Source organism: Cheilinus undulatus, linkage group 17, assembly GCF_018320785.1.
Source record: "Cheilinus undulatus linkage group 17, ASM1832078v1, whole genome shotgun sequence".
Taxonomy (NCBI): domain Eukaryota; kingdom Metazoa; phylum Chordata; class Actinopteri; order Labriformes; family Labridae; genus Cheilinus; species Cheilinus undulatus.
This window is the reverse complement of record NC_054881.1, coordinates 19621837-19649424: the sequence shown is the minus strand read 5'-3', so window position 1 is coordinate 19649424 and position 27588 is coordinate 19621837. Positions and strand designations below refer to the sequence as shown.

General features: G+C 39.4%; 1 protein-coding gene across 3 annotated transcripts in view; it reads right to left on the bottom strand.

Moving 5' to 3' along the window:
- cacna1bb (calcium channel, voltage-dependent, N type, alpha 1B subunit, b) overlaps positions 1–27588 on the bottom strand; it is a 245563-nt gene that overhangs the window by 38201 nt on the left and 179774 nt on the right. For 2 of the 3 annotated variants that reach the window (XM_041810708.1, XM_041810710.1), the window contains exons 29-40: positions 21646–21806; positions 21412–21549; positions 16386–16587; positions 15685–15849; positions 9229–9339; positions 6402–6485; positions 5618–5620; positions 3877–3993; positions 3080–3145; positions 2663–2754; positions 2384–2534; positions 138–265 (exon numbers count right to left, since the gene is read on the bottom strand). In XM_041810708.1, the coding sequence (XP_041666642.1) occupies positions 138–265; positions 2384–2534; positions 2663–2754; positions 3080–3145; positions 3877–3993; positions 5618–5620; positions 6402–6485; positions 9229–9339; positions 15685–15849; positions 16386–16587; positions 21412–21549; positions 21646–21806 (1418 nt within the window). The remainder of the gene's footprint in view (positions 1–137; positions 266–2383; positions 2535–2662; positions 2755–3079; positions 3146–3876; positions 3994–5617; positions 5621–6401; positions 6486–9228; positions 9340–15684; positions 15850–16385; positions 16588–21411; positions 21550–21645; positions 21807–27588) is intronic. The other variant, XM_041810709.1, reaches the window with a different exon arrangement.

Sequence of the window (27588 nt, the reverse complement as noted above, 5' to 3'; positions counted from 1 at the left end):
AGAAGCCATTCTTAGAGTTTCCTGTTTCCTGGCCTTTCGTAAAAACCAGCCCCCTGTTCATTAAAAGAAAAACTAGATAACACTCTGAGTCTATGCTGCTGTAGCCTGAGAGCTCATAGGACAGCAGGAACACTCACCAGGCTGCAGGGTCATACTCTGCCCACACGCGGATGAATTCATCAAGGTGATGAGGCCCAAGGATGGAGGCATCTCTGGTCAGGTACTCAAAGTTGTCCATGATGACAGCAACAAAAAGGTTCAACATCTAATGAATAAAAACAGAAGTTTAAAATAACAACTTAGGGAAATAAAAGTTTTTACAGAGTAAAAACACATTTTCTTCTGAATGAAATACAACTAAACACTTTAAATTACTTGGAAGATGTTTTGTTTGCACATATATTTAAAGAAAAGTCTCTGTAGGTCTGCATTTTTTGGTTTCATTCCATACTTGAAGGTCAATTGCCTACCTGTAACAGCATTAAAACACAATTTTGTTCTATAGAAATAATATAGGCTTTTGAAATTGGATTACCTTTCAAAGTAGCACTGCAAATTCAACGTCCCTGTAATATTTATACCTAAATATGAATTTCACAGAGGCAGAAAGGGTGCAAAAGGAACAAAATGATTCCTCTATAAAGGTAATGACCCATTCACTCCATATTAACACACTTATGCCAGAGGATGCAAGAGTATCCATTGGTATAAACTACTCCCATTCATATGTATCTATTCATGTGACTGTGCAGAAGTCTGTAGGGCGAAAAGGAAGCTTAGAACAGTGGCAGCTGCCATTGAAAACTACGTTGTGTTGCAACATCGGGGACCTTTATTCTATATTTCTTCAAAAAATGCATGTTTACATTATCCAACAACAGAAAAAGTGGGAGATGAATTCAAACTGCAAGTTTTCATCACTTTGAAGCTTTATACAGTACCCAGGACACTATTCAAATCACTAAAATCAGATATGTCAGAGCCAGAACCTAGCTTTGGTGACGTTTAAATAATGGTACATGCGATGTGTCTACAGAAGTGGTTGCCCTACAGCCACAACCAGAATGAAAGTCTAGAAAAGTGCAGACAAATTTGTGTTTACATCAATAACGCTGCCATTTGGGAAGTAAAGGGCAAGAAATTCTTCATCATCAAAGTATAGGTGAGAGCTAATTTGTACTAAAATTCATTCAAGAATCATATCATGATCGCTGTCATCTGTCAGTCAGCGATCTGGCGCTTATTTGGATCAAGTTAAACTGACTATAGGGTCTCCTCATACCCAGAAATATGAGAACTAAAAACACTAAAAGTCTGACCAAAAAAGGAACGGTTAAAGGTATAATAGATCTGTATTAGTCAAACTCTAAAGACCATAGATTTGTGACAAAATGAGATCATTTCAGAACATACCCGAGGACAGTTGCAGCAGTGTGAACTGAGCCATCGCAGCAGTATTAGGCCAGCTTATGGTGTTTCCTGTGACCTACTTTGTCAAAACAGCTCTGTTTTTACTGACGTTGCAAAAAAGATCAAGGTGAAATAGGTAGAGATAATCTTGTTTTAAGGTCTACAAATGCCAAAGAAATATTAGCTTGAAGTAGATTATTTCTTAAAACAGACTTATCACATGGAAATTTCTAATCTGTGGTTCATGTACCCAGCTGACAAATGAGAAATTGAAGGTCACAGTATCAAAAATGTTCTCAGGAAAAAATACTGTGTTTTAAGAAGACTGAACCCACAAAAGACTATTGTGTTTACACACAATAAAATTTGTAGCCAGACTACACTGGTCACGAAAGGGGAATTAGTGATGAATCACCCTCACATTAGAGATACAGAATAAAAACAGTGAATGTACTTTTCTGTCCTTCTTCTAGACAGATTAACTAATTGAGTGTATATCGGTAGTTCAGGCAGGTCATGGACTCAAGAGCCCTCATCAGCTGACGGACAGCTGATTTGCTCTAAGCAAGCTATTGGATAATCACTTTTATACTGCCTTATTTAAACTGCTGTTGTCACTCCCTCTGCAAGCTGCTCTTGCAACCCTCCTCCACCCCAGCTCCTCCTTCATTCTGCTTCTGACTTAATCAGTGTCATTCAGTTGTCGCTGATGCCTCTTCTGCTCTGGGGCTTTACTTATCACCATAGAAACAGCAGGAACGAACAGCCACACCGCCAAACAAAAATAACAGTGTAAGTGCTAATTAATAACTGCTAATAAAGAAAGTTTTGTCTTGTCTCATTGTAAATCTTTGGTCTGAACTTGGCTTCAGTCTGATTAAGTTAACACAGTTTTGTTTAGCAGTTGTTTCTCAGAGTTTGGTATAATGTTTCTCAGTGGAATGATTACGAGCCTAAATGGGAGAACACTGACCAGGAAGGAGCAGAGGAAGATGAAGGAGACAAAGTAGAAGTAGGCAAAGTCACTTCCACACTCATTCCCCCCAATTCCTGAGAGTGTGTCACATTTCCGGTTACTCAGACACGCTAGCATGATCTCATGCCACGCCTCTCCTGTCGCACTCCTGAAACACAAAATCCACAGTGAAATTAAACACAACACTGAGAGTGTAAATACTGATTGCATTACTAGAATTAAAGCTGAAGCGTTACAACGATTAAGTGAATTTTCAGAATTATGAAGTAGGATTACCTGAAGAGAAGGGTCAAGGCCTGGAAAAAGGTCTGGAAGTTGTTGTGGTGATATATAGCCGTGTCTTCATTCAGCTCGATGTTTCCAAACACCTGAGGCAACAGGAGAGTAGCTGGTGTTTGATGAGTGCAAAACCACAAATTTAAAGCCGTACTGTGTTGTTGTAACACTGCCGTGATAAAGAGGCAGCAGACTTTTGTAAAATCTTCACTTAGAGACCTAAACATGGCCTACATTGGTATATCTAAAACCAACTGTTACAAGAAAGGCTGTTTAGAGCTGGTTTATACAGGGTCAAATAACCTCCTCTGGTGCTTGATCACAGCCTAGATGTTTAATTTAGACCACAAGGGACTGTGATAAAAGGTCAGACAGATGAAAATGTCAGCGTTCAAAGTCCACACTTTGACAACTCACCTGCATCCCAATGATGGCGTAAATGAAGAACAGCATTGCAATGAGCAGGCAGACATACGGCAGAGCCTGAAAACAAACACAAACAGATAAAGTTACACCAGCTCTCTGCACATGCACTCCTCTCTGTAATACACCAACACTCACATTTACACAATATCTGATTCTCCACGGAGGAGCAGCTACCTCGTTGGACTTTACTGTCTTATTTAAAAACTCTAGACGCCACCCTGACCTGCAGGGTCGATTCTTTTAACCAGTTATTTATATCCCTGCGAGGAGGAGGCGAACGGTTGTTGTAATTAAATAGCCACCTTTTAACACTATCAGATACTGTCCATTTTCATTGGACTTAAAAGCTCTCACCACTGACATTAAACCAGCTATAAATTCCCTCGGCTGCAGCGCGGCGCTTCGCATTTAACTCAACTTGTCCTGGGGGATTTAGAGAGCGAGGCAGCATTGTGTGAAAAACCGAACTGCTGCCTACTTAGAGCTGCTGGGCTCAACTTTAACAGAGGAAGTCTGTGGTGTACCTCGGTCTGCTTTGGACCTTCTTTTCCACTCATTGACTTTTCTTTTTTCCCTGACACCAATATAATTGTTACATTCACCTACTGAATTCTCTCCTGAAAGAAAAGAACATTCCCTTTAATTTGCATTTTCTTCCCCTTCTGTGAGATACTTTTTCTCGCTGTCATGGTTGCTGATTTATTTTTAAAAGGGCAACATAATCAAATTCAGTATCATGTTTTACAAGCATGTCTGCAGGCATATTTTACTTAACCATCCAAACTTACCTTGAAGGACTGAACGAAGGTCCACAGCAGGATGCGGATGGTGTAGCCCTGTCGCAGCAGCTTGATGAGCCGAGCAGCTCTGAACAGCCTCAGGAAACTCAGGTTGATCATCTTGTCCTAGGACAGAAAACAGAGAATCTATGAGGCAATATGATAAATCATGAAGACATTCAAAGCCAAACTTTTTAAACCGTTAATTTAAAAAAGACATCATCAGACTAAATGCTTCAGCTGCAGCCTGTTCTAGTCTGTGAAAACGTTATGAACATACAGTACCTCTTTGGCCACAACTGTGACTAACATTAGAACAAGTATTCAAATACCTGTCTCACCTCTCTACCTCCAAACAGTCAAGTCTAGTTGTAGCTATTTGTCATTATTCAGGGGGACACAATTCCTCACAGACTGCCCAGAATGTACATCTTAGTTTGTAAGCTTGACGCCTACTGAAAATGAAATTTCCATTACTGGACTGAGAGAATTAAACCCAAGATTGTGGTATTTTTGGGTTAGGAGATAATCAACTTAACTTGAGGATGTCAACAAAAATAGGTAGTTTCTTAAGTTAGTTTCTTAGCATCTCGACATCTGTCAATCATCTGTCAATCATTTAGGAATGACAGGTGCCTAATCAGGGCTTTCCACAAGAGCCGAAAGTCAGTCAAACAACTAGTCACTCAGTTACAGCCAGTTTCTCCTTCCTATCGTTGATTTTATAAAATAGTCTGGATAAAAAGTTACAGTGAAATGTATTAATAATCTTGTTCCTAAACCTCTGTCCATCTACACTGCACATTAGGAAATTAACAAAGTTTTCCCTAAGCCTTTCTTCTGTTGTCTTAGCTGTCTGCTGAGGGTCGTCATCATGCTGGAAGGTGAAACTTTGGCCCACTCTGAGGTCCTGAGCCATGTGGGACAGGTTTTCATTGGGAATGTCTCTTGCTCCATTCAGCTTCCCCTTAACCCAGACAGGTCTCCCACTTCTTGCTGCTGAGAAACACCCCTACAGCATGATGCTGCCACCACCATGCTGCACTGTTGGGGTGGTAACCAGAGAATCTTGTTTCTCCTAGTCTGAGAATCTTTCAGGGGCTTTTCTGCAAACTCTAAATTGGCTTTCATGTGTTTTTGCAGCAAGTGTTGTTCTGAACTCTACGTTTACAGCAAATTTTCAAACAATGTGTTGTAGTTATATGAGGAGTAAATTTCTCATCTTTACTGGATAGCAAAGGGAGGGTTTAGCCCTAAATAGCCCATTCATACCAGCATTCCATGCACAAGCCCCTCAATTTATGCTATGATATTTTAACTATCAAAGCAAAGATAGAAAAGTTTAAGCTGTTTTGGTATAACCTTTGTTCTTATTTCTTGTCTTTAAACATTCCAAAAAATGAAGGGATACGTGTCATGAAGAAAATTTTGTTCCATAAGAATATGATCATTTTTATAAAATTTTGTCCCAAACTTGTCTTAATGTGAAATTTTGATGCAGACTGAAGTATCTTCACTGGCTTTGCAGTTTCATACTGCAGCAATAAATGACACTGAGATAACAATGCTTTGCAGAGAACATTTTAAAACCAGCTCTTATGCAACTAAAACTGCTGACGATGATAGTGTCACAGTTTAACAGCTATTATATCATATCATATTGAGGATTCAGTGGGTAGACTGAGAGAAAAAAAACACACACTGACAGAGGATTGACAAAAATCAGCAGCCGACAAGAAAAGCCACTTACCGTCTAGAGGTGTCACATGTGACAGAAGGGGCAGAGTGAGGGCACAGGCACCAGCAGAGACACAGCAGAAGATGGAAACAGCAAAAGAGAAACACAACGGGGAAGGAAAGCCAGAGAGAGAAGAGAGAGGGGAAAAGAAAACTAATGATCACATGAAAACAAAGTCACACATAGAGACTGGACTCTGCCACACAGAAAGCAGTGGTAATGAGCCTCAGCCATCACCACAATCTTTGATCTGTTTTTCTGCCACAAAGAATAGTAAAAGCTCCAAACGATAACAGAAGTCTGACTCCACCTGATGTCTTGTGGATGTCTTTGTTTGGGTTTCAGTAGTTATGATCTCACTTTCCTCTGCTTTGGGTTTGAGATCAGAGCTTTTGAGTGGGTGACATGGCATGATGTCTACATTTAAGAGTAAAAGGCCTGTGTGTTTGCAATAATTTACACATTTTATTAGTTTTTGAATTCATGCAAAAACTGATGTTTAAGGTGTAAAACTGCCAAAAAACCTCAGTGTTGAAAAAAACAATGAGCATTTTCTGACTTTATATACTGTAGGCTGAGTAGTTGATCAACTGACAAAAATTGACTCCGAAATAAACAATGATTAGGTATTAAAATCATCTGCATGATATAGAATAGCTTAATTTCTAACAGATCTCATAAGTTGATGTCATTCTATCATTACAACATGCAGAGTTTAAGTCTGCAGCAGTTATAGTAGTTGTGGTCATGCACTAAAGCCTGATTTCCATGCAAAAGACGCCCAAAAGAGACTTACCTTAATCTCTGTGACCAGGATGTCTGTGATGCTCCCAAGCACAGTCACAAAGTCGAACACATTCCAGGCTGCTTTCAGGTAGTTCTGAAAGAAAAAAGACGGCATTGAGAGGGGAGGCGCACAGGCAATTAGTTTAAAAACTAATATACCTGGATTCCTTTATAAGACTGGATTCTGAGTATTTGTTGGAGCACATGACTAATTCAAGTAAGGGCAGGAACTGTCTGTTGCATATCTTTCACACATTTATTTAAAAATGTGAAATTCTTTCCTCTAAAACAATAAAATATCAGGCCAAAAAATGTTGAATGTACTCAGATAACAGTAATTGAAATATTTTCTCCAGAAAATACCTGAGCATAAATATGATTATATAAAAACTTGCAGATTATCATTTTGAAATTAAAAGTCAAGATACCAGGATTTTAAAAGTCAGAATCAAATGACCTGTTAGGGCTGAAGATCTATCGTTTCACAACCGAGATGTAGATTTGCATATGTGTAATAGACATATTGCAGTTATGTTCAATGTTAGTCACATCACTTGTAGTAGAGGGCTGCATTGGGGGCGGGATCCTGTGTGTCCCGGGGAACCCAACGCAAATATTGTGGGAGTGGGCAGTTTTGACATCTCTGCAGGCATGAGTGGGCGGACAAAAACAATTGCTGCATCAATATATGTTAGGGAAACCAAATGTTTACTATGATGGAACTAAACAAATGTATTTATTTATTAATGTATTATTATTCAATTTTATTTATCTATTTAGCTAGGTTAGTCCTACTGAAATCAAAGATCTCTTTTCCAAGGGAGAAAAGACATTTGTACTGTTTTTTTACAACAAAAAAACAGCAATGCAAGTCTGTAAATGAATTTTCATAAAACTAAGTGACAGAGCAGAAAACAACTGGACTTTTTTGAAATACGCCCACAAGGAAACGTATCTGGATAAAGCACATCTCTGTGCTCATCTTAATCAAGTAAGCAAAAAAGATGTGTCAGATGTTGCTGATAGAAATTGTGGTTTTACCGCCATTATTCGTCAGTTGGTGTTGCCAGTGCTGCATAAATATGTTAGAATCTGGTTTTATCTCTGTGCAGCCAAATGGTATGATGCTGTTTTAAAGCTCCACAATAGTGGGGTGCACTAAAACTTTGTAAGTAAGTCAAAAGGCACAGCTTTAATGTGCCCATTATTGTGCATGCTGGAGCACCAGCCCATGGAGATGCTGAGCCATTATGTAGTCATTTAAAGAAAAATATCACTTTCCATGTAAACTGACCTTATGGCATTAAACACATAATGATGAGGACAGTGACAGCATGGCATTAATAGATTCAAGTTAAAGAAGAAAGACAATTTATGTGGTTAATCTCCTCTTTGATTTAGAAAAATGCAATACATATCACAGAAAGAAAAATATTGCAATGCCAGCTTTGTCTGACTTTGTTCACCCCTAATACTTGTCAACACCATGCCAGCAAAAACAGAGGACACCCAAATACTGAGTAATTTCTTGTTTTAAAATACCAAAAATTGCAAGCAAACCTCTGCGCATTGAACAAACTGCAAAAATAAATTGACGGTTTTTTGATAGCAAAATGTTGGCACTCTTTTTAGAAAGTATGGCAGAAGAGCTTACGTTTTATAAAGGCTTTTTACCAGAACTTATCATGAAAATAATATAACTTGTATATTTCTAAAAGTAGGGTATTGAAAAAGTAGTAAAAATATCATGTTACAGAATTTTGAACCCTTAACTGAATATTCACTTATTAAACTATACATAAATGTTGCAAATTTAGTCCAAACCCATAGCTCTTATATTAAAAAGATTTAAGAGTTTCCATGCAAATTTCAGTCATCTAACCATAAAATGAAATACAAATTTAGTCATTTTGTAAAACACAAAAAGTTAAGAGAACTTGTGCATAAAAAACAATCATGCAAACATTCCTGCAAATTTAAATTGCACATTTGGCTAAATGTTTGAAATGCAGGGAAGTCTAGATACACTTTCATGGTTAAAAAACAAATCTCCAGACTGAAAGAAAGAAGTACAACAAAACAGCCCCTTGGGCACATAAATCCTTATGTGCATATACAATGCACAAATGCTGACAGACTATCCTGCATAACTTAAAGCTGTGCTGCTGTCTGCAGTCTGTATCTCTCCTCAGACCGGTCAATCATCCAGCTCCTGAGGCCCTACAGCCACACACTGAAGAGATGCAGCAGCCGAGTGTTTATACCGGCAGATGCAAGCCCATCCGTCTGGACTTAACGGCTAAACAGGTGGAGGCAAGTGGTGTGTGAGAAAAGCCATTTAATAAATGGGCCTGGTAAATGGAACGGAGCCAGAGATGAAATGCCTCGCTGCAGGCCAGACGGCACCATGTTGGGGGAGATTTATTCCTCCTGAGCACTCCTCAATTCTGCCCTTCTTCTCGTTACTTGTTCCCCGTCTCGGAGCTCCAATTTTAGAGTTTAAACCTTTTTCTTTACTGCTGTGTGACATGTCATGCATCCTCTGGGACAAATTTTATTAACCTCTACACAAATGAAATCACTTTCTTCTAAACATCCTTCTTTTCTCCAGCTACTCCATTTGACATGTGACTTAACATTTGCAAGGACATCATTTAATTAACTGAACAACACTGAGAGCAGTGTGACGAGGAAGCCGCAGTCAGTCTGATTCTCCCGCCTTATCTGCATATCAAAAGAGAGACTTTCTCTCATTTGCGTAAACAGAAAGACTACAATAGTGAATTACTGTCTGGTGTTTATCAAGTACAGAGCAGCATATGGTCTTCACAGCTCACCAGTGGACCGAAGGCAATAATCTTGAGGATGCACTCCAGTGTGAAGAGGGCTGTGAAGAGGATGTTCAAGTATTTCAGCATGGACTCGTACAGGTATGGAGCTCCGTAGAACTGAGGACAGAAAGCAAGACAAATATAGAATATGAAAGGTTAAAAATATAAAGGCCCCAATTCCAAAAAAGCTAGGACATTGTGTAAAATGTGATTAAAAACAGATGTAAGCCATATACACATCCTTCTTAACCTATATTTAATTTATCCAGCTCAAAGATAAGATTATTAATATTCAAACTGATTTTTTTGTCATAAGTATAAAAACATTCTGAATTGTGTGAATTGTGTGAATTGTGAAAACTGTTCCAAAAAGTTGGGACAGGAGCAATTAAACACTTGAACTGTTAGGGGATCTTCAGAAAACACCTGAAAAATTCCACAGCTTGAAGGGTTAATTGGTAACTGCAATTGTAACAAGATTGGGTTTATAAGGAGTACTTCTGATGGCATGGGGCCCCTTCATTTTGTGAAACACCCTAGGGGCAAATAGTCTGACATGATATGAACAATGTTACTTTATTTACAGTTGGGAAAAACATATAGATTTTGCCCTCTATAGTCCATAATATTGTCAAAAGATTCAGAAAATCTGGAGAAATCTCTGCACAGATGTTGCAAGGCAAAAACCAAACACTTAATGCCCATGACCTTTGATCCCTCAGGTAGCGCTACATTAAAAACCAGCAGCATTCTGTGATGAATTCTACAGCATGAGCTCTGGAAAACTTTGGGAAACCACTGTCATTAACACAGAATGTCACTGCATCTACAAATGTAAATTAAGATTCTACCGTGCAAAGTCAAAGCCATATATCAACTTCTCTGAGATGGAATGACCAAATGTGGGAAAGTCTGCTGTGGTCTAATAGGTCCACATTTTAGATTATTTTTGAAGGAGATGGGTGTCTAGTCCTCAAGGCTGAAGAGAAAAAAGACCATCCAGACTGACATCAACGCAGCCTTCAATAGCCAGCATCTGTGATGGTGTGGGAGTGTATTAGAGCCCATGGCATGGGTGCCTTGCACATCTGCAAAGGCACCATTAATACTGAAAGCTACATACAGGTTTTGGAGAAAGTTTTTTTTTTAAATTAATTTTTGGGCCTTTTCATGCCTTTATTGGATAGAGGAAGGAAAGTGGATAGACTCGAAAACAGGGAAGAGAGTGGGGAGAGACATGCAGTGATGGGCCACAGGCTGGATTCGAACCCCAGGTGCCCACATACATGGGTAGCGCTCTGAACCACTCAACCATCTGCACACCCAGAACCATACATTTTTAAGGGACCTCCCTGCTTATAGCAGCAAGACAAAACAAGATACTATACTACATTCTGCAAGACTTACAACAGCATGGCTTCACAGTAAAAAAACTACAGGTAACAGACTGGCCTATGTGCAGTCCTGACTTGTCTCCCATTGAAATGTAAGGTGCAACCACATGAAGCTGAAACCACAGTGCCTGAAACCCTTGGTAAAGAATTCCACTTAAAAACCTCAACAGTTAGAAGGAAAGGCGATGTAACATAGTGGTTAACATGCTTCCATCCCAACTTTTTTGGAACATGTTGCAGGCATCGAAATCAGAGTATATTTCCACGCAAAAAATAAAGTTTATCCGTTCAAACAATAAATATCTTGTATTTGTCCTGTATTCAGTTGAATAAAGGTTGGAAAGGATTTGAAAATCACTGTATTCTGTCTTGATTTGATTCACATTTTACTCATCAAATGTGTAAAAAGCTGCATCATTTACCCTCCTGACTGCCCATTTAGCCCCTTCCATCACAGGAAGACCTAGTTTTAGCTTAACGAATACTAAGTGTGCTTTTTGTGCAGCCAAACAACCCCACAGATAAATTAGATTTGATTGATTGAAGTGGAAAAGGTTTACAGGTATTTGTAAATCCCAGTTGCATACATACATTAAAATCTGCTCCCCTTGCATTCCTGCTGTGAAAATGGCAGGCAACTGTGAAAGAAAATACCTATCCCTGCATGCATGCATGTAACGCTTGGTCTTTATTATTCCTGCATACAGAACCACCATACCTATTAGACGTTCCTATAACATCAAAAGGGATAAAAACCTGAACTGAATTAGGAGTTTTAAAAGCCCACAAAAGAAGAGATATGGGTATGTGATACTAAAATGTATCCCCTCAAAGCTGCAATCCAGCTCGTCTTGTGGCACAAACATGCCCACAAACTAGCTAGAAAAGATAGGGATTGTTACAGAAGTCAGTGTTTGTACCCGTAAAAATTATGGAATTAAGATCAGTGTATCAGTTTAAATGACCATAACTATTGGCTTTTAGCAAAGTGCATCCATGGCTGCATTGGTTTGTTTTTTTCATTAAAAACAACCTGATCAGTATATTATGATAATATACCAAAAGCTTAACTCAGGGCTGTTCATGAGCACTATTTCTGTTTTGAGCAGCTGTTATAAATGACATTCACGACAACGTGCAGCTTGTTGTAATCCCCAGTTAACATGGCCACTAATGAAAGCAAAACCCTAGTGACAAGGCTGAAACAGCAACTCCTGCCTAAGAACCTTTAGGTTTGATGTAGATAAAACAAAATTTTTCTACCACCACAGCAGGTTTTACAAGAAACTACTTTAATCTTCACTTGCACATTAATTTTTTTGATTTAAATCAAGGTCTAACCATGTCAGTCTGAGTAATCAATGTTCTATTTTAGTTTTATTACCTTCCTCTGACATTATGTCTAAAACAGACCGTATGAATAATGGACTTAGCCTTTAGAACAGCATATTGGATGGTGCTCTGCTGTTTTCTGGAGTCAAAAGTGACCGTTGGACCAAAGGTTGATAATGAAGAGTTTCAAAGCAAGGCAAGCCATCACCCATGGCTAATTCATTAGCTGGCGAATAACCTATCGTTATAAAAGTATTTTAAATTAAACTTTAGTTAAGTTCACCTAAAATAATGTGTCCTTCCCTCCGCCCTGTGCAATCCTCTGCATAAAAAGCCTACAACTCTTTGGATCTAGAGCTGGTTAATATGGCCTAAGATTAAAATCTCCATTTATGATTTTATTCCATTTTCTTTCCTGCTTAGTATTACTACGTGTACAGGAAGCACAGAGAAAAAAAAAAAGATACTGTCAGCTGGTGCTTATTTGGATAAAGCAAATACAAATTCTTAAATGGCTGGTAGATATACCAAGCAGAGAGCCAAGTTATCATCTGTGAGGGAAATGGTGTAGTTAGAGAACCGCCTATGCTCCTCACTGTATTCCTATTCAGGCTATTTATGCATGTGAGAAGAAAAACAAGCCAGTGCTCAAACAATCCAAATGTTTCACATTCTAATGTGGCGTGTCTAACTATGCTGCCTTTAAAGACCTACAGTTCCTATATAAAGTATTCACTCCCTTTTATGTTTAACCCTTTTATTGATCTAATAAATCAATCATGGTCAGAATAATTTTGGCTTTTTGGCAGAAGCAAAAAAACTTAAATGTCAAAGTGTTGTTGTCTTTAAACTATTTCTGTGCAGCTTTCGCTGTATGCTTTGGGTCATAGCTCTCCTAAGCTCCCCCAAGTTCTCTTGCAGACTGAATAAGATTGTCCTCCAGGATTTTCCTATATTTTGCAGCATTTTACCCTCTACCTTTACAAGCTTTCCAGGACCGGCCGCTGAGAAGCCTCCCAGCAGCATGATGCTGCCACCAGTGTGCTTCACAGTGGGGATGATGTGTTTGTGGTGATGTGCAGTGTTTAGTGTCCACCAAACATTGCGTCTTGTCTGATGACCAAAAAGCAACATTCTGGTCTCATCAGACCAAATAACTTACTTCCACTTGACCATGGAGACTCCCACATGCCTTTCTGGCAAACTCTCATTGAGATTTAATCTGAGTGTTCTTCAACAGTGGCTTTCTCTTTGCCACTCTCCCATAAAGCTTTGACTGGTGAAGATCCTGGGCAACAGCTGTTGTATGCAGAGTCTCTCCAGTCTCAGCTGCTGAAGCTTGTAACTCCTTCAGAGTAGTCATAGGTGTGTTCAGGGGATGTTCAGTGCCTTAGAAATTTTTTGTATCCATCCTCTGACTAGTACTTTTCAATAACCTTTTCTCTGTGCTGTTTTGAGTGTTCTTTTGTCTTCATGGTGTAATGGTAGCCAGGAGTACTGATTGTCTAGAGACTGGACCTTTGTAAAAGGTATCTTTGTAAAACAAACACTTGAGACACACTCACTACTCAGGTGATCCCAATTTCACTAATTGTGAGAATACTAGCACCAGTTGGCTGGACCTCTATTGAATTAGGGGGTGAATATTTATGCAATCACTTATTTTACCTTACATATTTTTTGCTTAACTCATTGAGTGCCATTGACGTATATATACGTCATTTAAAAAACAACGCTTGAGTGCCATTGACGTATATATACAGTACGTCAAAGTGTTTTTTTGGCAGCTGGCACAAAGGGATGCTCTCGTGCTCCCTGTGAGTAATTTTGGGGCTTCTGGGATACGTAGTCGGAACACTACAGTCGGAAGTGACGGTAGATCAAACATCAGAGGTGGAGACCCTGGGGTCAAAGAGCAGAGCGATCGTTATGGAGGTAATCTAAGCTAAAACTTCTAACTTAGACACTGGAAGAAACTTTAAACTATTGCCTGAGAAATCGCTTACTCACTGAAACCGACATTGAACTTAACAACAGCGAATCCAGGAATTGGTGCTTTTATTGATCTGCCGCGGCCAGCAAAGAGGCTAAAGAATGCCGCAAGGTTCCCTCCCGTGCGTCGGAGAAATAAGGCAGCCTCTCGCCAGCTGGATGCATACAGCGACAAGCAGGAGAGGACGTGGTCGTATCGGGGGGTCCCGTGGAGGCCGTCCAGTTCCAGAGTGTGAATGGCATGACAGTGACTGGAAGCATTGTTATTTATTTTACAATAAAATAACATTTGTAATACAATTTTCAGATGTCTTTTATGTCATTGAAGGAAAAATCATAACATTCAAATCACTGTTCTGCTTGACAGACTCTCTTTCACAAAAATGCATTTTTCTCAGCTTTTTAGAAAAAAAGTGGTCTTTTTGGTGAAACTAGCCTCTATTCAACTTAAGATAAATCAAGAACGGAACGAGCTACAAACAAACGTTTTTTACCATGATGAAAAAGAGAGTTTCTTCTTTCATCTGAGCTATTTGGTGTTTTCAGAAATCATAGTACAAAATATTCTGTGGGTCTTGAAAGATGACTCAAAATGGCCAAAAACACTGGCACAAGCCACTTTCCATTTTATAAAAGGGCTGGCACTCAACGCGTTAATTGACATAACTTTGCAGAAATCTGTTTTCAATTTGACATTAAAGAGGGGTTTTTGGATTTTTTTTTTATTATTTCAAAAATAGTTTTTTAACATATGACATGGCTTAAATTATGTTATGTTCTTAATATAAATGTAATGTTTGTGTCTATTTTTCCAATATTAGTCATATATTTAAAATCTAAATCAAGCTTTGCTTAGTTGGTTCTGCGTGTCTTAGTGTAAATCAAAAGCCAAACAACCACCAAACTGCTTGAAAAGGAGGGTCTCAGTTTGCTTTTATATGGACTCTGAACAGTTTGTTTGCAGAGAGGGCATGGGCTGACCTCGATCTGACCTAACTGCTGGAAGCACTGTGCTTTTTTAAGATGAAAACAGCTACCTCAGCCAGTGAACATGGCTGACGGAGCCTTAGAAACAAATAGTTGCTTGTCTTGTCTTTCACTTATCATCCTGTTGTCTATATGAAAATTATTTTGATGTGATAAGAGATAACACAGCCTCAACTCTACAGTATGTAATATGCAACAATGCCACAAATTGGTCTGTAATTCAGACCAGAGAAAAGAACTGTAGGTGTGAAAATGCCCTCAAATGCCTTTCAAACTGGTCCTCCTAATATCTTTTGTTATTTAAAGTCACAATCTGACAAGGGTAAGCACATTAGAAGTATTGAATTATGTAAATGAAACCACAAGCAGGCAGACGGAGCTCTTCTCTGGCACCAGTCGGCATTGTTAGACAAACAGGCAGTTTAAATCCTCGGTGGTTTCCTCTTTGGAGCAGATAAATAAAGAAACTTCTCTCTGATAGCAGTGTGGAGTCACAGGGGGGTGCTGGAGGTGGTGATTCAGGTTTAATTGTTGATCATGTTTCAAAGCCAGACCAGAGATGTCTCTGTAATTGTATTTCTGTCTTATCCTTAAATTATTTACAGTACAGATTTATTGGAGCAGCTTCTTAAATCGCCTTTAATCTTTAAGGAGTTTGTGGTGGGAACTGTATCACTGAGCAAAAACAGTTTTTTCTTGCTGAGAGGTAAGTGAGAGGATATGGCACTTTGCCTCATTAGCAGGAGGAATCACTGACCTTCATCATCAGCACGACTGTGTTGAGGGCGATTAGAGTCATAATGGCGTACTCGAACGGAGGTGACACAACAAATTTCCACATCTTGTACTGGAAGGACTGCTTGTTCTCTGGCATGTATCTCGTCAGCGGCTTAGCGTTGATGGCGAAGTCGATGCAAGCCCTCTGTGTGATGAAAAGACAAAACAAAACCAGACAGTGCATGAATCCTCTCTGTTATAACTTCACACCTTTCATCATGGAGGAGAAAAGTGCTGGAAAAACAAATTAGAAAAAATGAAAGACAGCTGGCCCGCCGCGAGAGTATTTTCTGAGCCTCTCTTGATATTCAAAGATGAGACTACAAATTGCAGCTCTCTGATATCTAGCCAACGCTTTACAAGAGAAAAACTGCATGATTTTAATAAAGTCTGTATGAAGTGGAGATGAAGAGAGGGGAAAAATAACCTCTTTGCTTTCTTTTTACGAACTTTGTGCTGTCATGTTAGATCTAATTTGCCTTGCAGTGATGTTTAGAAGTGGATCAGCTTGTGCTCTGCTTCTCTAATGAATAAAACATTTGTGATGAAACAGACATTTGCAGAAACAAGTGTCAGTGCAGGAATAACCCGTATGGGTTCTTGTAACATGGGGGAGAGCGTATCATTGTTTTCCAAAAGGAAAAAACAGATGAGGTAGATCACTTTCCAACAATTTCACACCTCGTTCTTCTCCAGGCTGCACTCGGACATGGCCTTGTCTCCCTGCTCCTGGAAGGTGATGATGATTAAAGCCACAAAGATGTTGACGAAGAAGAACGGGAATACCACAAAGTAGACCACGTAGAAGATAGAGGTCTCCATGCGGAAGCCGGGGTTGGGGCCCTGGTCCTCGTAGGTGGCGTCAACAGAGTGTTTCAGGACCCTGAAAAGGAGGGAAAGCTGAAATGAAAAGGGGTCTAAGCAATTCCAGATCCATTTTGAAACTCCCCGAACAGATCTGCTGAAGTTTTAAAAGACGAAAATCCCACAGATATTTTTCATTTGGGAAATATTATTAAATCAGCTTACCTCTACCTTTATCCTAGGTTACCCTGTAAAAAAACTAGCATACCACTTGGAACTGAAATCAAGCAGGCTTCATGAAAAATCAATGAAATCAATCTTTCTTAAAACATCCAGGAAACCTGTCCCAAAATACCCATTCATCGTGCCTGTAGAGGCTTATATCAGTTCTCAAAGAAGACATCTATAAATAAAAGAATGAGTCACAGACTGGAGCCCTGTGAGTCTTAAATAGAAGATATGGCTCCAAACTCGTGGGTTTTATTCTCAAACATTCACGGATTACTACAGGTGTCTCCTGTGAGTTAATGAGGGCTGAAGAGTCCCCTGCTGTAAAATTAGCACACAGTAGATAGCTCTTTAAGAACTGTTTCTTACAAGGTGGTTTATGATCTGCCAGCAGTTGTGTGCTTTTAAGAAAAAATACTACACTAGAGTCACAGCATGCCCTCCATCTGTATGTCTGATATCAAAACTCTCTTACCCTTACATCATATCTGTGAGACTCTTACTGTGGTATCCCTACATGCTGTGAGCAATGCAGGAGCTGACAATAACAATAGATGGGGGCTAATTAGCCACAGCCTAGCTGTGCCACTTCAACAGCTTTTCTCCCTCATGTCATCATAAAAATGGTTTGAAACGCACAATTTCATCAACAGGGGGCACTCAATCAAAACACTAACACACACTGACAAGTAGAGACTGGTACAGCTCAACTCCGCCCAGATCTGCTCTTAACTTCTTGTTTTGGAGAGGGAGCAGCATTATTCAGGAAGTAAAATTTATTTTCCCCATATCTGATGCGATTATATGCCATAATGGTGGAAGTACCTTAGTCTTACCACAAACAATCTGACAACAATACTTGCCACCATAGTATAGACAACATACATATACAAAATATAATACATTACAACATTAATATTCAGTATATAAACACTACAATAAAGGTACATGTAAAAAAGGGTACATACATGGTTTGGAAACTTACACAGGCCACATTTATTAGCTTTTCTCCCTCATAGAGATAACAACATCTATGAAACCAAATTTGGGCAAGGTTTACTGTTAAGTAAATAGAGTGCAGTTTTGAATGACGTCCTTAATTCAAAACAAGAGTTAAGCTGCAGAGATGGGCAGGATGAGTCTCTATAGACCTGAAAATCCCCAGTGGGCTGAAACATTATGGGCTTGGGTTACAGAGGGACTCCAAACTAGAACTCCTGTCTGCTCCTACTGATCTTCTGACCATTACCGCAACACCATCCATTCCTGCCAGCACCTGCAATAACTTTGTCCAATCCCATCCATATTGCGCACTGATTCTGACAATACATGTTAAATATTCAGAAGAATAACAGGTGTTTAATTGATGGCAATATCAATGTGTTAATTTAAGCATCACCTTGAGGAAGTTTTCTCTCTGAATGATGGAAAACTCAAAGAAAACAACCGCAACACACACCCGTGTCATGCAAAACAGTGTCAAAGTAATATTTTTCAACCTTATTTACACATTTTTTTTAAGTGATAAGAGGTGGAATTGTTGGAACTGTGGAACTGTAATGCACTTCCTAAGCTCTCACAGACAGAAGACAAATCTTTACTCTATTTATGCCAGGCTTTTACCGTCCTCAGTAAAATAAGTAAAATGCTTCCAAATAAGGAGCAGTTTTCTAGGTGAAAGACAACCTCACAATTCCCATCAATCCGAGTAAAGCTTGACAGACATAAATAAAGCAAGACTTTTTGTTTACTAGCTGAATTCAGCAGATCACATCAGCTGGCAGGGCAGTCTTTAATGCATGCTGGTACATGCTGTATCTACACAACCAATCTAGTCAGGATAAAGGCATCCCAGACCACCTCTGTATGCAGTCTGAGCTATCGGATATCAATCAGTTTTCAGTATGCAGTGAGGTATGTCCACACAAAGCATTAAAGATTACCAATATGGAATACAAATCTCTGTTAATGCATTGTATAAACAGGGTATGAGTCTATGTTTTAACCAGATAATGAACTCCAAAGCTTGCCGATATCATCATCATATGGTCAATGCAAAGTCACACAACCAGCTTAATTATACACCTGTACTGAGCTGCCAAATAAGAAGGTGCTTGCAAGACATAAACATGTAAAGCTTTATCATCTCATTCATCAATCATCAGACTGGAGCCTCTGTATGTTGATAGCCAGAGGCTCACTTGAAAACAGAGTAAGATTAGAAGCAGTCCATAATCATAAATTCTCACTGAGGTTGTAAGGAGCTGGTATCAATCATGTCCAGTCACATCGGCTCCTGCCATCTCTTACAAACAGCCTGTTAAAGGCTGTTTTTGTGCTTCTTTAAGTTGGTTGATGTTTTGATTATTACAGCATTCTGCCTTTATTACAAAGCTTCATTCTCTGGCCTTCATTATAATCACTGGAGTTTATGAGAAAGCATATTGAAAAATTTTAAGAATCTTAAATCATAAACCTTATTTGAATGTAAAATTCATTTGTGAGTGCTTTGGTTTTATTGTGCTGTCACTGTCTGTTTAGGAGTGTGTGATTGTAGCCGACCATGACAAGCTCAGTAAATTCAACAAATTTCTTTCATCTCCGGGTATGAACGATGATGGAATAAGCAAACAGCCACCAGCAGTCCCTGACAGAGCTGATGATGATGATAAATCTGCAGAGCTGCTTTAGCTCTGGCACAGAATGGCACGCTGAAGTCATCTATGCAATGAGCCTTGATTACATCTGTAGAGAATACACAGTAATTAAGCCTTGGAGAAATAAGATTGGTTTAATCTGTGATGTACTATTGGCCTCCAGGTGTGCTGAGTATGTTTCAAGGACAATAATCATTAGGTCTGTAATATAACAATAAGTCAATACCAATGGTATACAACAAAGTAAGAACAATTTAGTGTTATTCAATTAAACATCTCTTTTATGGATCATGCTTTAAGAGCATAGATATATATTTTGTGTGTGTATTTTGTAAAGCAGGTCATACTTCTAATAGGCGTATTGTGAAACCAGTCTCAAACTTTAATGTGGCATAATCAGTCAGTTTCAATACCTGTATTGCCTCCAGGTCAACAAAAATAGACGTCTTAGAGCAACCAAGATTGGGTATGTCCTAGAATTTGTTTTGGATTAACAAAACTTAGATGTTAACTCTTGCAAACTGTCTTAATTGTACAAAACCACTGTTGAGGTTTTGGTTCTTTCTTAATGTTTTTGTGCATATGAGACAATCTGCAGGATGGATTGATTCCTCCCTTATACATGCTAAACAAATGTTAGGTCAGAGTGTCAAACTAGATGATGATGCAAAAAAGATTCTGACATGCTAGTCCTGTCGAGTCAATGTCGTAGGGCATCATGGACACGTTGCTGATTATGTTACACTACAAAAGCATGTGTTGTTCCCAACACTCATAATCAGGCCTGATGTTTAAAGGTTGCGTATTTCTACACTTCTTTTTTTTCTTTAAGACAAGTTTATATTGGTCTCAGAGGTCCCCAAAGCATGACTGTGAAGTTTGTTGCTGAAAAAACACTCCAGTATTAGATTTTTGCATGTCTAAAAACCCCTCTGTTACAGCCCTTCTCAGAACGAGCTATGTCCATGTCTGTAGCTTTAAATGTTAATGAGCTGTCTGACTCCGTCCCTAACTATGCTGCTCTCAGGAAATGGATGTGACTTAATGGATGTGGCTCTCCTGATCGGGAGAGGAGGGCGGAACTTCCAAGCGAGGAGGGCCAACCGAACCTGGGGGCAGGGCTAACTCCCCACATGACATCATGAGGGGAAAATCTGCTTGTTTCAGCACACATTTTCTGAAAAGCGGAGAAAGAGGGGGGAAGGAATGGATTTTTCTGGTACCTGGGGCACATATTTATGCTAGAAAAGCCTGAAAAGTGTATTTTGCATAATGTGTGGCCTTTAATGACGAGCTGTGACAGTGTAGTCAAGCCTAAATCTAAATGAATTCCTGTAGTCTGAGCCGCTCTTTGATAAATCATAAATATGACTCATGGCTCTAAAATGCATGCACATATTTACTAAAATCTGGAGATATTGTGTTATTCATTTCTTTTGAATCTTGTTTTAGTTTCCATCATTTTATGTCATGTTTAACACACCACAGGCTGTACCAACTATAACAGGTAGTTAGAAAATAACACTAGATGGAACAAACTGTAAACTTCACAAGTGTCAGCTTAAAGAAAGAAATAAAGGAAACCTAGAATTATAAATATGGGACTTATGCTCCCTTTCCAGATGCACCAAACCTGTACCAAACTGTGACCACCAAACCAAAAACTGATCTGTGATCCTGTGACTTTTACCCCCCTAACAGGCAGGATGCATACCCGGTGCACTAAATCTGCTTCAGGACACAAAGGTGGTTGTCAATTCTGTGTCCCTTTCAGAGAATGAACGATCATTCTCTGTCTCTTTACTGTTCAGTTCACTGCTTACCAAAAAGAGAGTGCTTTGATTAAACACATACATATTTAATCCAGTAAACATCCTTTATTTTCCTCCTTAATATACTGTGCACTCTTTGGATAACATAGCTAATTGCTGGTCACAGTACTCTGTAATTATGGACTACTAATCCAACTTAAACAGCATGTTCTCAAATAAAGTGACATTGAGATTGATTTGACTCACACAGGCCAGCCTTCTCCAGTAGAGACCGTGAAGAGTGTTAGAAAGGCCCAGAGAACATTGTCGTAGTGAAACTCGTACTTCTTCCACTCTCTGGGCTGAGCAGTCACATCATCTTTGTCATAGTCCAGAAACTGACCCCTGATAGAGGCAGGAAGAGAGATAGAATCAGGTTAAACACATTTATCCAGCTTATTTTACGGGAAGGCTGAGGACGGGTCTGTTTGGATGGTCTACCTGCAGTCTTTCTCCAAACTCTTGGATTCATCTGTGCAGTAGAAGAATTTTCCCTTGAAGAGCTGCACAGCGATGACGGCGAAGATGAACATGAAGAGGATGTAGACGATGAGGATGTTTAAAACGTTCTTCAGAGAGTTCACAACACAGTCGAACACCGCCTAGAAGATACCAAACCAAAGAAGAAAAATGACAGTTTGATTAGATTCAATCTTCACTTTTAAACTGGTGACAGCTTTTTTAAAAAAGCTATAAGATGGAAAATCAAAGCCATACTAAGTTAGGAGTTGCATTGGATTTATCACTAATAGAAGGGGAAAAAGAGGGAGGCAGGTAGTACCCCAGAGAATGCATATACACCCATTTAATAATACATTTTTTTTCTACAGAAGAAATTAAAATAATCAAACTTCACTGTTAAACATGTTCAGCCTACTTTAACAAATAAAAACATACATTCTAAAAGGTATTGTCCTTATCAGCACATACTGTGCGGGGGCTGGATTTCTTTATTACTCATACATTTAGATTGTCTCTGAAGGGTTAGAGTTGTTTGTAATAAAGTGCATAGCAGACCTGACCAGCTGGTCGGCGAGGCTTGTTTGTCTGCAGGCTTAGGGCTGTGCCAGACTGGGTGCATGGTGGCCATATAACAGCCGCGTCATGGCTCCATTTTCATCAGCGTTAATTATGGCAACTATTTTCAATTTAGTCTTAGTCTTGATGTTAAAATGTCCTTCATTTTAGTCACATTTTATTCACTTTTAACCTTGATTAATCTAGTTTTAGTTGACAAAAACTCAAAACATTTTAGTCCAGTTTTAGTCAATAAAAAATACCTAACATTAAGTCTTTATTCTAAGCTATTATCTTTGAACTAATTTAACTAGACAAATTGTGATAGTAATGTAAAACACACATCAAAACTTTAACTCCTTGGTTCTTAACTGGTGGGTCAGGACTCAAAAGTGAAACCATTTTCACTGGGTTGGTATGTGTGCCTGAAACAAAAGAATGTGGCAACACGCTGATAATGCGCTTTTATTTTGAAGGATGCCCTGTTTAAATGTGTTTGGATGTTGCCAGTTGTACAGTGATCCCTGCTGGGGTTCTTTTGCTCATGTTTCTGGTGGGTTATTTTTGTTTTGCTATTGGACACACTTGCACCGTTAGTGAAGTTATCCACTAACTTTGAGTCACTGCCTGCAATTTTAGGTGCTCCAGTAGAAAGCATGTAGAACGTTAGAGTCTCTCTTTAGTCTCCTTAATGAAAACTAGACTTACTTTTCATCAGAGTTTGTATCATCGAAGATCTGTTTTTACTTAGTCTAAGTCTAGAATTCCTCATGGAGAAAAAACATCATCTTTCATAGTTTCAAACAAAATTAAGACTGATTTTCATTTCACCGTGCGTGTTTAAGTCAGGGTTTTCATGTGCATGACACGCTAAGAATCTAGAGAATAGAGGGCTCACCCTGTTTTTTGCAAGCTCGACCAAAACAGTCAGGGAAACAATAAAAAGAGAGCTATTTTTATCTTATTAGCAGATATATTTATGTCCATATTGGTGGAACATGTCAAAGGAAGGTGAAACCTCATACTTCTGGTTTGTGCTTTTCAAAGTTAAAACCTGGCTTGGCATTCCTTTGGGGCAATCCATCACATTTGTATAGGACACTTCTAGTCACTTATAGGGAGATTATGGAAAAAGTCAGGGTTGTGACAGCAGAGAGATACAGCCAAAATGGAGCATGCATGCACCTGATATTAAGCCATGACAGCTCAATCTGAGGCTGACAGCCATCATAAAGAAAACACACTCCCAGTCTGAAACAGCCATTTAGGCCCAGTTCCAGCTCTTTCTCTGGTGTGTTGACTGCAGAAAGGTTGAGACAGCATATCTAATATGGCAACCACCATTGACAGGCTCTGAAAGTCCTTTAAAGCACCATAAGGGTGATGTCAAAAACCTCATCCATGCTGATCTACAAACTGGTGATGCAAAGATGGTGAAATCAGGGCCAACTCTGATGTTTAAAATAACTTAGCCAATGCTGAGGTTTATTCATTACCTTTTCTTGTGTAACACTGCCTCTGTGTCAACATTTGGCCATTCAATGAGGTTAGAGCTTATTCAGTGGGCCACTTTTTCTATCCTGTAAAAAATATATTTGATTCAGTAGCTAGATATACCTAACGCCTGTATAATATGATCACACATAATAGACAAAAATTTGTTATTGATATGCCACATAATTTATTCAACGGCTGAAGTTAGTCACATGCTGATGATATCAGCCCTTACTAATGTTAAATGGATAAATCAGTGCATCCCGACTACAGACTAGAACCCAAACCATAGCCTACTTAAAAGCACTTCTTGTCACTGATTGCTAAGCTGCACCAGTTAATAACTGATACAATCAAAATGTATCCATGTATTTAATGTGCACAGCCAGCAAGCTTTGTTACAAGATCTGCAGGTGAAAGTGAGTCATTATCAAAAAAAGAAAAGAAGCCCAGAGCTTTCTCCAGACACAGATAAGCTGTCAGGACAGCAGCACACACATTAGTGATAATAAAAGACACTCGGTTGTCTGGAAGGAGTCCTGTTGCACAGCGTCTGACCTCAAGTAAACCCTTGAACACCACATAGTCTACAATAAAGTCTGCAGCAACTAAAAGCAGAAGAATATAAAGAAATAAAATCAATAAAGTCTGAGGTATTTTAGGTGATACTGCAGAGCCTTAACTTTAACCTTGCAATAACAATCTGCCTCAAATCTCCCCAGCCCAGTATAAAACAAGAGGTATGGTGACCTGCAAAAAGCCGAATCAATGCTCGTCAAGTGCATGAACACACCTTTGCATAACCTCTGTCAGATGGTGTCCCTGCCTGTCACTCTGTCCTGTAATCTCACTGAGATGAAGTGCCTTATCTATCCATACTGACATGTTTGCAATCCATCCGATGAATATTCTCCTGCATGAGCGATATCTATCAAGGTTTTTGTCTCCACTGTAGGGACAGAGCACATTTCTCTCCTCCTCTACCAACCTGTCCGTCACATGGCTCTGTCCAAGCGTCTGTCTGCCAGCTCTGATCTGTCTCAATCATGTCACTTTTACTGCTCCAATCACTTTTTGTCACTTCCATCACTTTTGGATGATCGGCTGCCTTCACGCTCCAGAGGAAGCTGTCGTTTTTAGATCAGGGGAAACTTTAGAGCGTCTTGCCTTGAAGAAAGCCATACTCAATTAATTCAGATTCTTCAGGTGACACACTTCTTATCACACCTTAGTTCTTCATCATAAAATCACAACACAGAATGTCCCCTCACAACTACAGACATTCACAATTCCTCTGGCTTTCAAAACTAGAAATTTTTGATGCAAGTTCTAAATCAAAAATTAAGACCATTCAGTTAAGAGAGGTCACTTTTGGTCAAATTTTATGACCTCTTCCTACTCCCACTTTTTTTGGGGCGCTATCTTGAGCGCATCCTGCTAACATTTTAAATCAGTACTGAGATTGTATCTGACAGCCTCGGTGTCAGTAAAGGGATTTATATTCAGTTTTTCTGCAGAAAGTATTCAGACTCCCTTCACTTTTTTCAAATGTTCCCATTTTGCAGCTTTCCCTCAACCCGGGCCAGTCTCCCAGTCCCTGCTGCTGAAAAACACCCCCACAGCATGATGCTGCCACCACCATATTTCACTGTTAAGATGATGTTGGACAGGTGATGAGACGTGTCTGGTTTCCTCCAGACATAATGTTTAGAATTAAGGCCAAACAGTTCAATCTTTGTTTCGTCAGACCAGAGAATCTTGTTTCTCATAGTCTGAGAGTCCTTTCAGTGCTTTTATGCAAACTCCAAACAGGCTTTCATGTGCTTTGCACTGAGGAGAGTCCTCCGCCATAAGCCCAGATCAGTGGAGGGCTGCAGTGATGTTTCTCCTTCTGCAACTTTGTCCCATCTCCACACAGGGTCTCTGGATTTCAGCCAGTGACCATCGAGTTCTTGGTCACCTCTCTTACTAAGGCCCTTCTCCCTTGATTTGGACTGGCTGGGTGACCAGCTCTTGGATAAGTCCTAGTTGTGCCAAACTTCTTCCATATGAGCATTATGGAGGCCACTGCGCTCTTGGGAACCTTCATCACGCAGAACTTTTTGTATAGCCTTTCCAAGATCTGTGCCATGCAACAAACCTGTCTCTGAGTTCTGCAGTTAGTTCCACTGACCTCATGGATGGGTATTGCTCTGCTATGCATTGTCAGCTGTGAGACCTTCTATACAGAGGTGTGTGCCTTTCCACATCATTACCAATCAGTGTTATTCATCACAGATGGACTCCAGCCGGGATAAATTTCAAGTGTTTTTGCAGGGGGCCTGAATACTTATGTCAATGTGATATCCCAGATTTTTCTTTTAAATAAATTTGCAAAAAATATCTAAAATTCCTTCTTCACTAACAGGGTACTGAGTGTAGATTAATGAAAGAAAACTGCAGCATTAGGCTACAACATAAGATTTAAAAAAGTGAAGGGGTCTGAATACATTCTGAATGCACAGTATATGTTGACTAAATCCAAAACGATTATAGGGGGGCAATTGTTGGTCAGAGGATGATTGTATCATTGATCATACTGGGCTCTTGGCTGATTTATTCTTAAAGGGGATATATTATGCAAAAATCCAGTTTTCAGGCTTTTCTAACAAAAATATGTGCCCCTGGCCTGTGTACAATCCCCTGAAATACCAGAAAAATCTATTCCCCTCGGGGGATTTTTCCCTGCCACCGTCTCTTCCTCCACCTTTTAGAAAATGTGTGCTGAAACAAGCTATTCTCAGATTTTCCCCTCCTCATGTGGGGAGTAATCGATGGTTTGGTAGGCCCTCCCCGCTTGGAACACAGTTCCATGCTCCTCTCCTGATCTTCCTCTCAGTTGCCAGCTAAGATGCTGGATAGCTCAGTGGGTTACCCTGCTGACTTTGGTCTAGGAGATTGATGGTTTGAATCCCAGTCAGGTCCTTAACTTTGGATAGAAGTGTCTGTAACATTGTAACATTAGGAGTGCCACACTTCCTGAGAGGGGTGTGGTCAAGGATGGGGTCAGAGAGCTCATTAACATTTAAAGCCAAAGACACAGAAACAGCTCATTCTGAGAAGGGCTGAAACAGAGGGCTTTTTGGATATGCAAAAATCTAATACTAGAGTGGTTTTTCAACAACAAACTTCACAGGCATGTTTTGGGGACCTCTAAGACCAATATAAACTTGTCTTAAAAGGGTACAATATGTCCCCTTTAATGTCCTCAGATCAGATTTCCGTTAGTATAATAGACCAAACTTGAGCTTGACTTGATGTTTGAAATAACTGTACGATCCCAAGCGCATTGAAACATTAACCAGCAAGGATGACCAAAAGCTGCTACTGCTAGCATTGCTAACATTAGCAGAACTTTAGAATTAATTAGCTAACATTTGACAAAACTATTAGGCATAGTTAACAGACACTCTGATCCCATGTTTATCCACATTTTACTGCAATGTATGACCAAAATCATTGACAAACAATAATTAGGACCACTTGACTATTAGTTGATCACGGCTGGGCGTATGACTACCATGTCCTGCGTGAACTAACGCTGAGCTTCATAAAATGCATTGCTTTTTGCTTTACTCGTCTAGTTTGGCTGGTCTGAACAGCGCTTTCTTCTGCATTGAACCAAACTCTGGTGCATTTGGAAACAAACCAAAGCTGCTGATGTTAAGCAGACCAGAATTTGGTTATTGAGTCAGCACCAGAGTTCACCTGAGCATTCACACCACCATCACTGGATGTGAAGGGTGTATAATCAACCAAAATACAGTTTTAAAGCCGATTTATCTACTCCTTAATGTTTTAACTGACATTCACTGTGGCTTCAGTTCCTCTGTA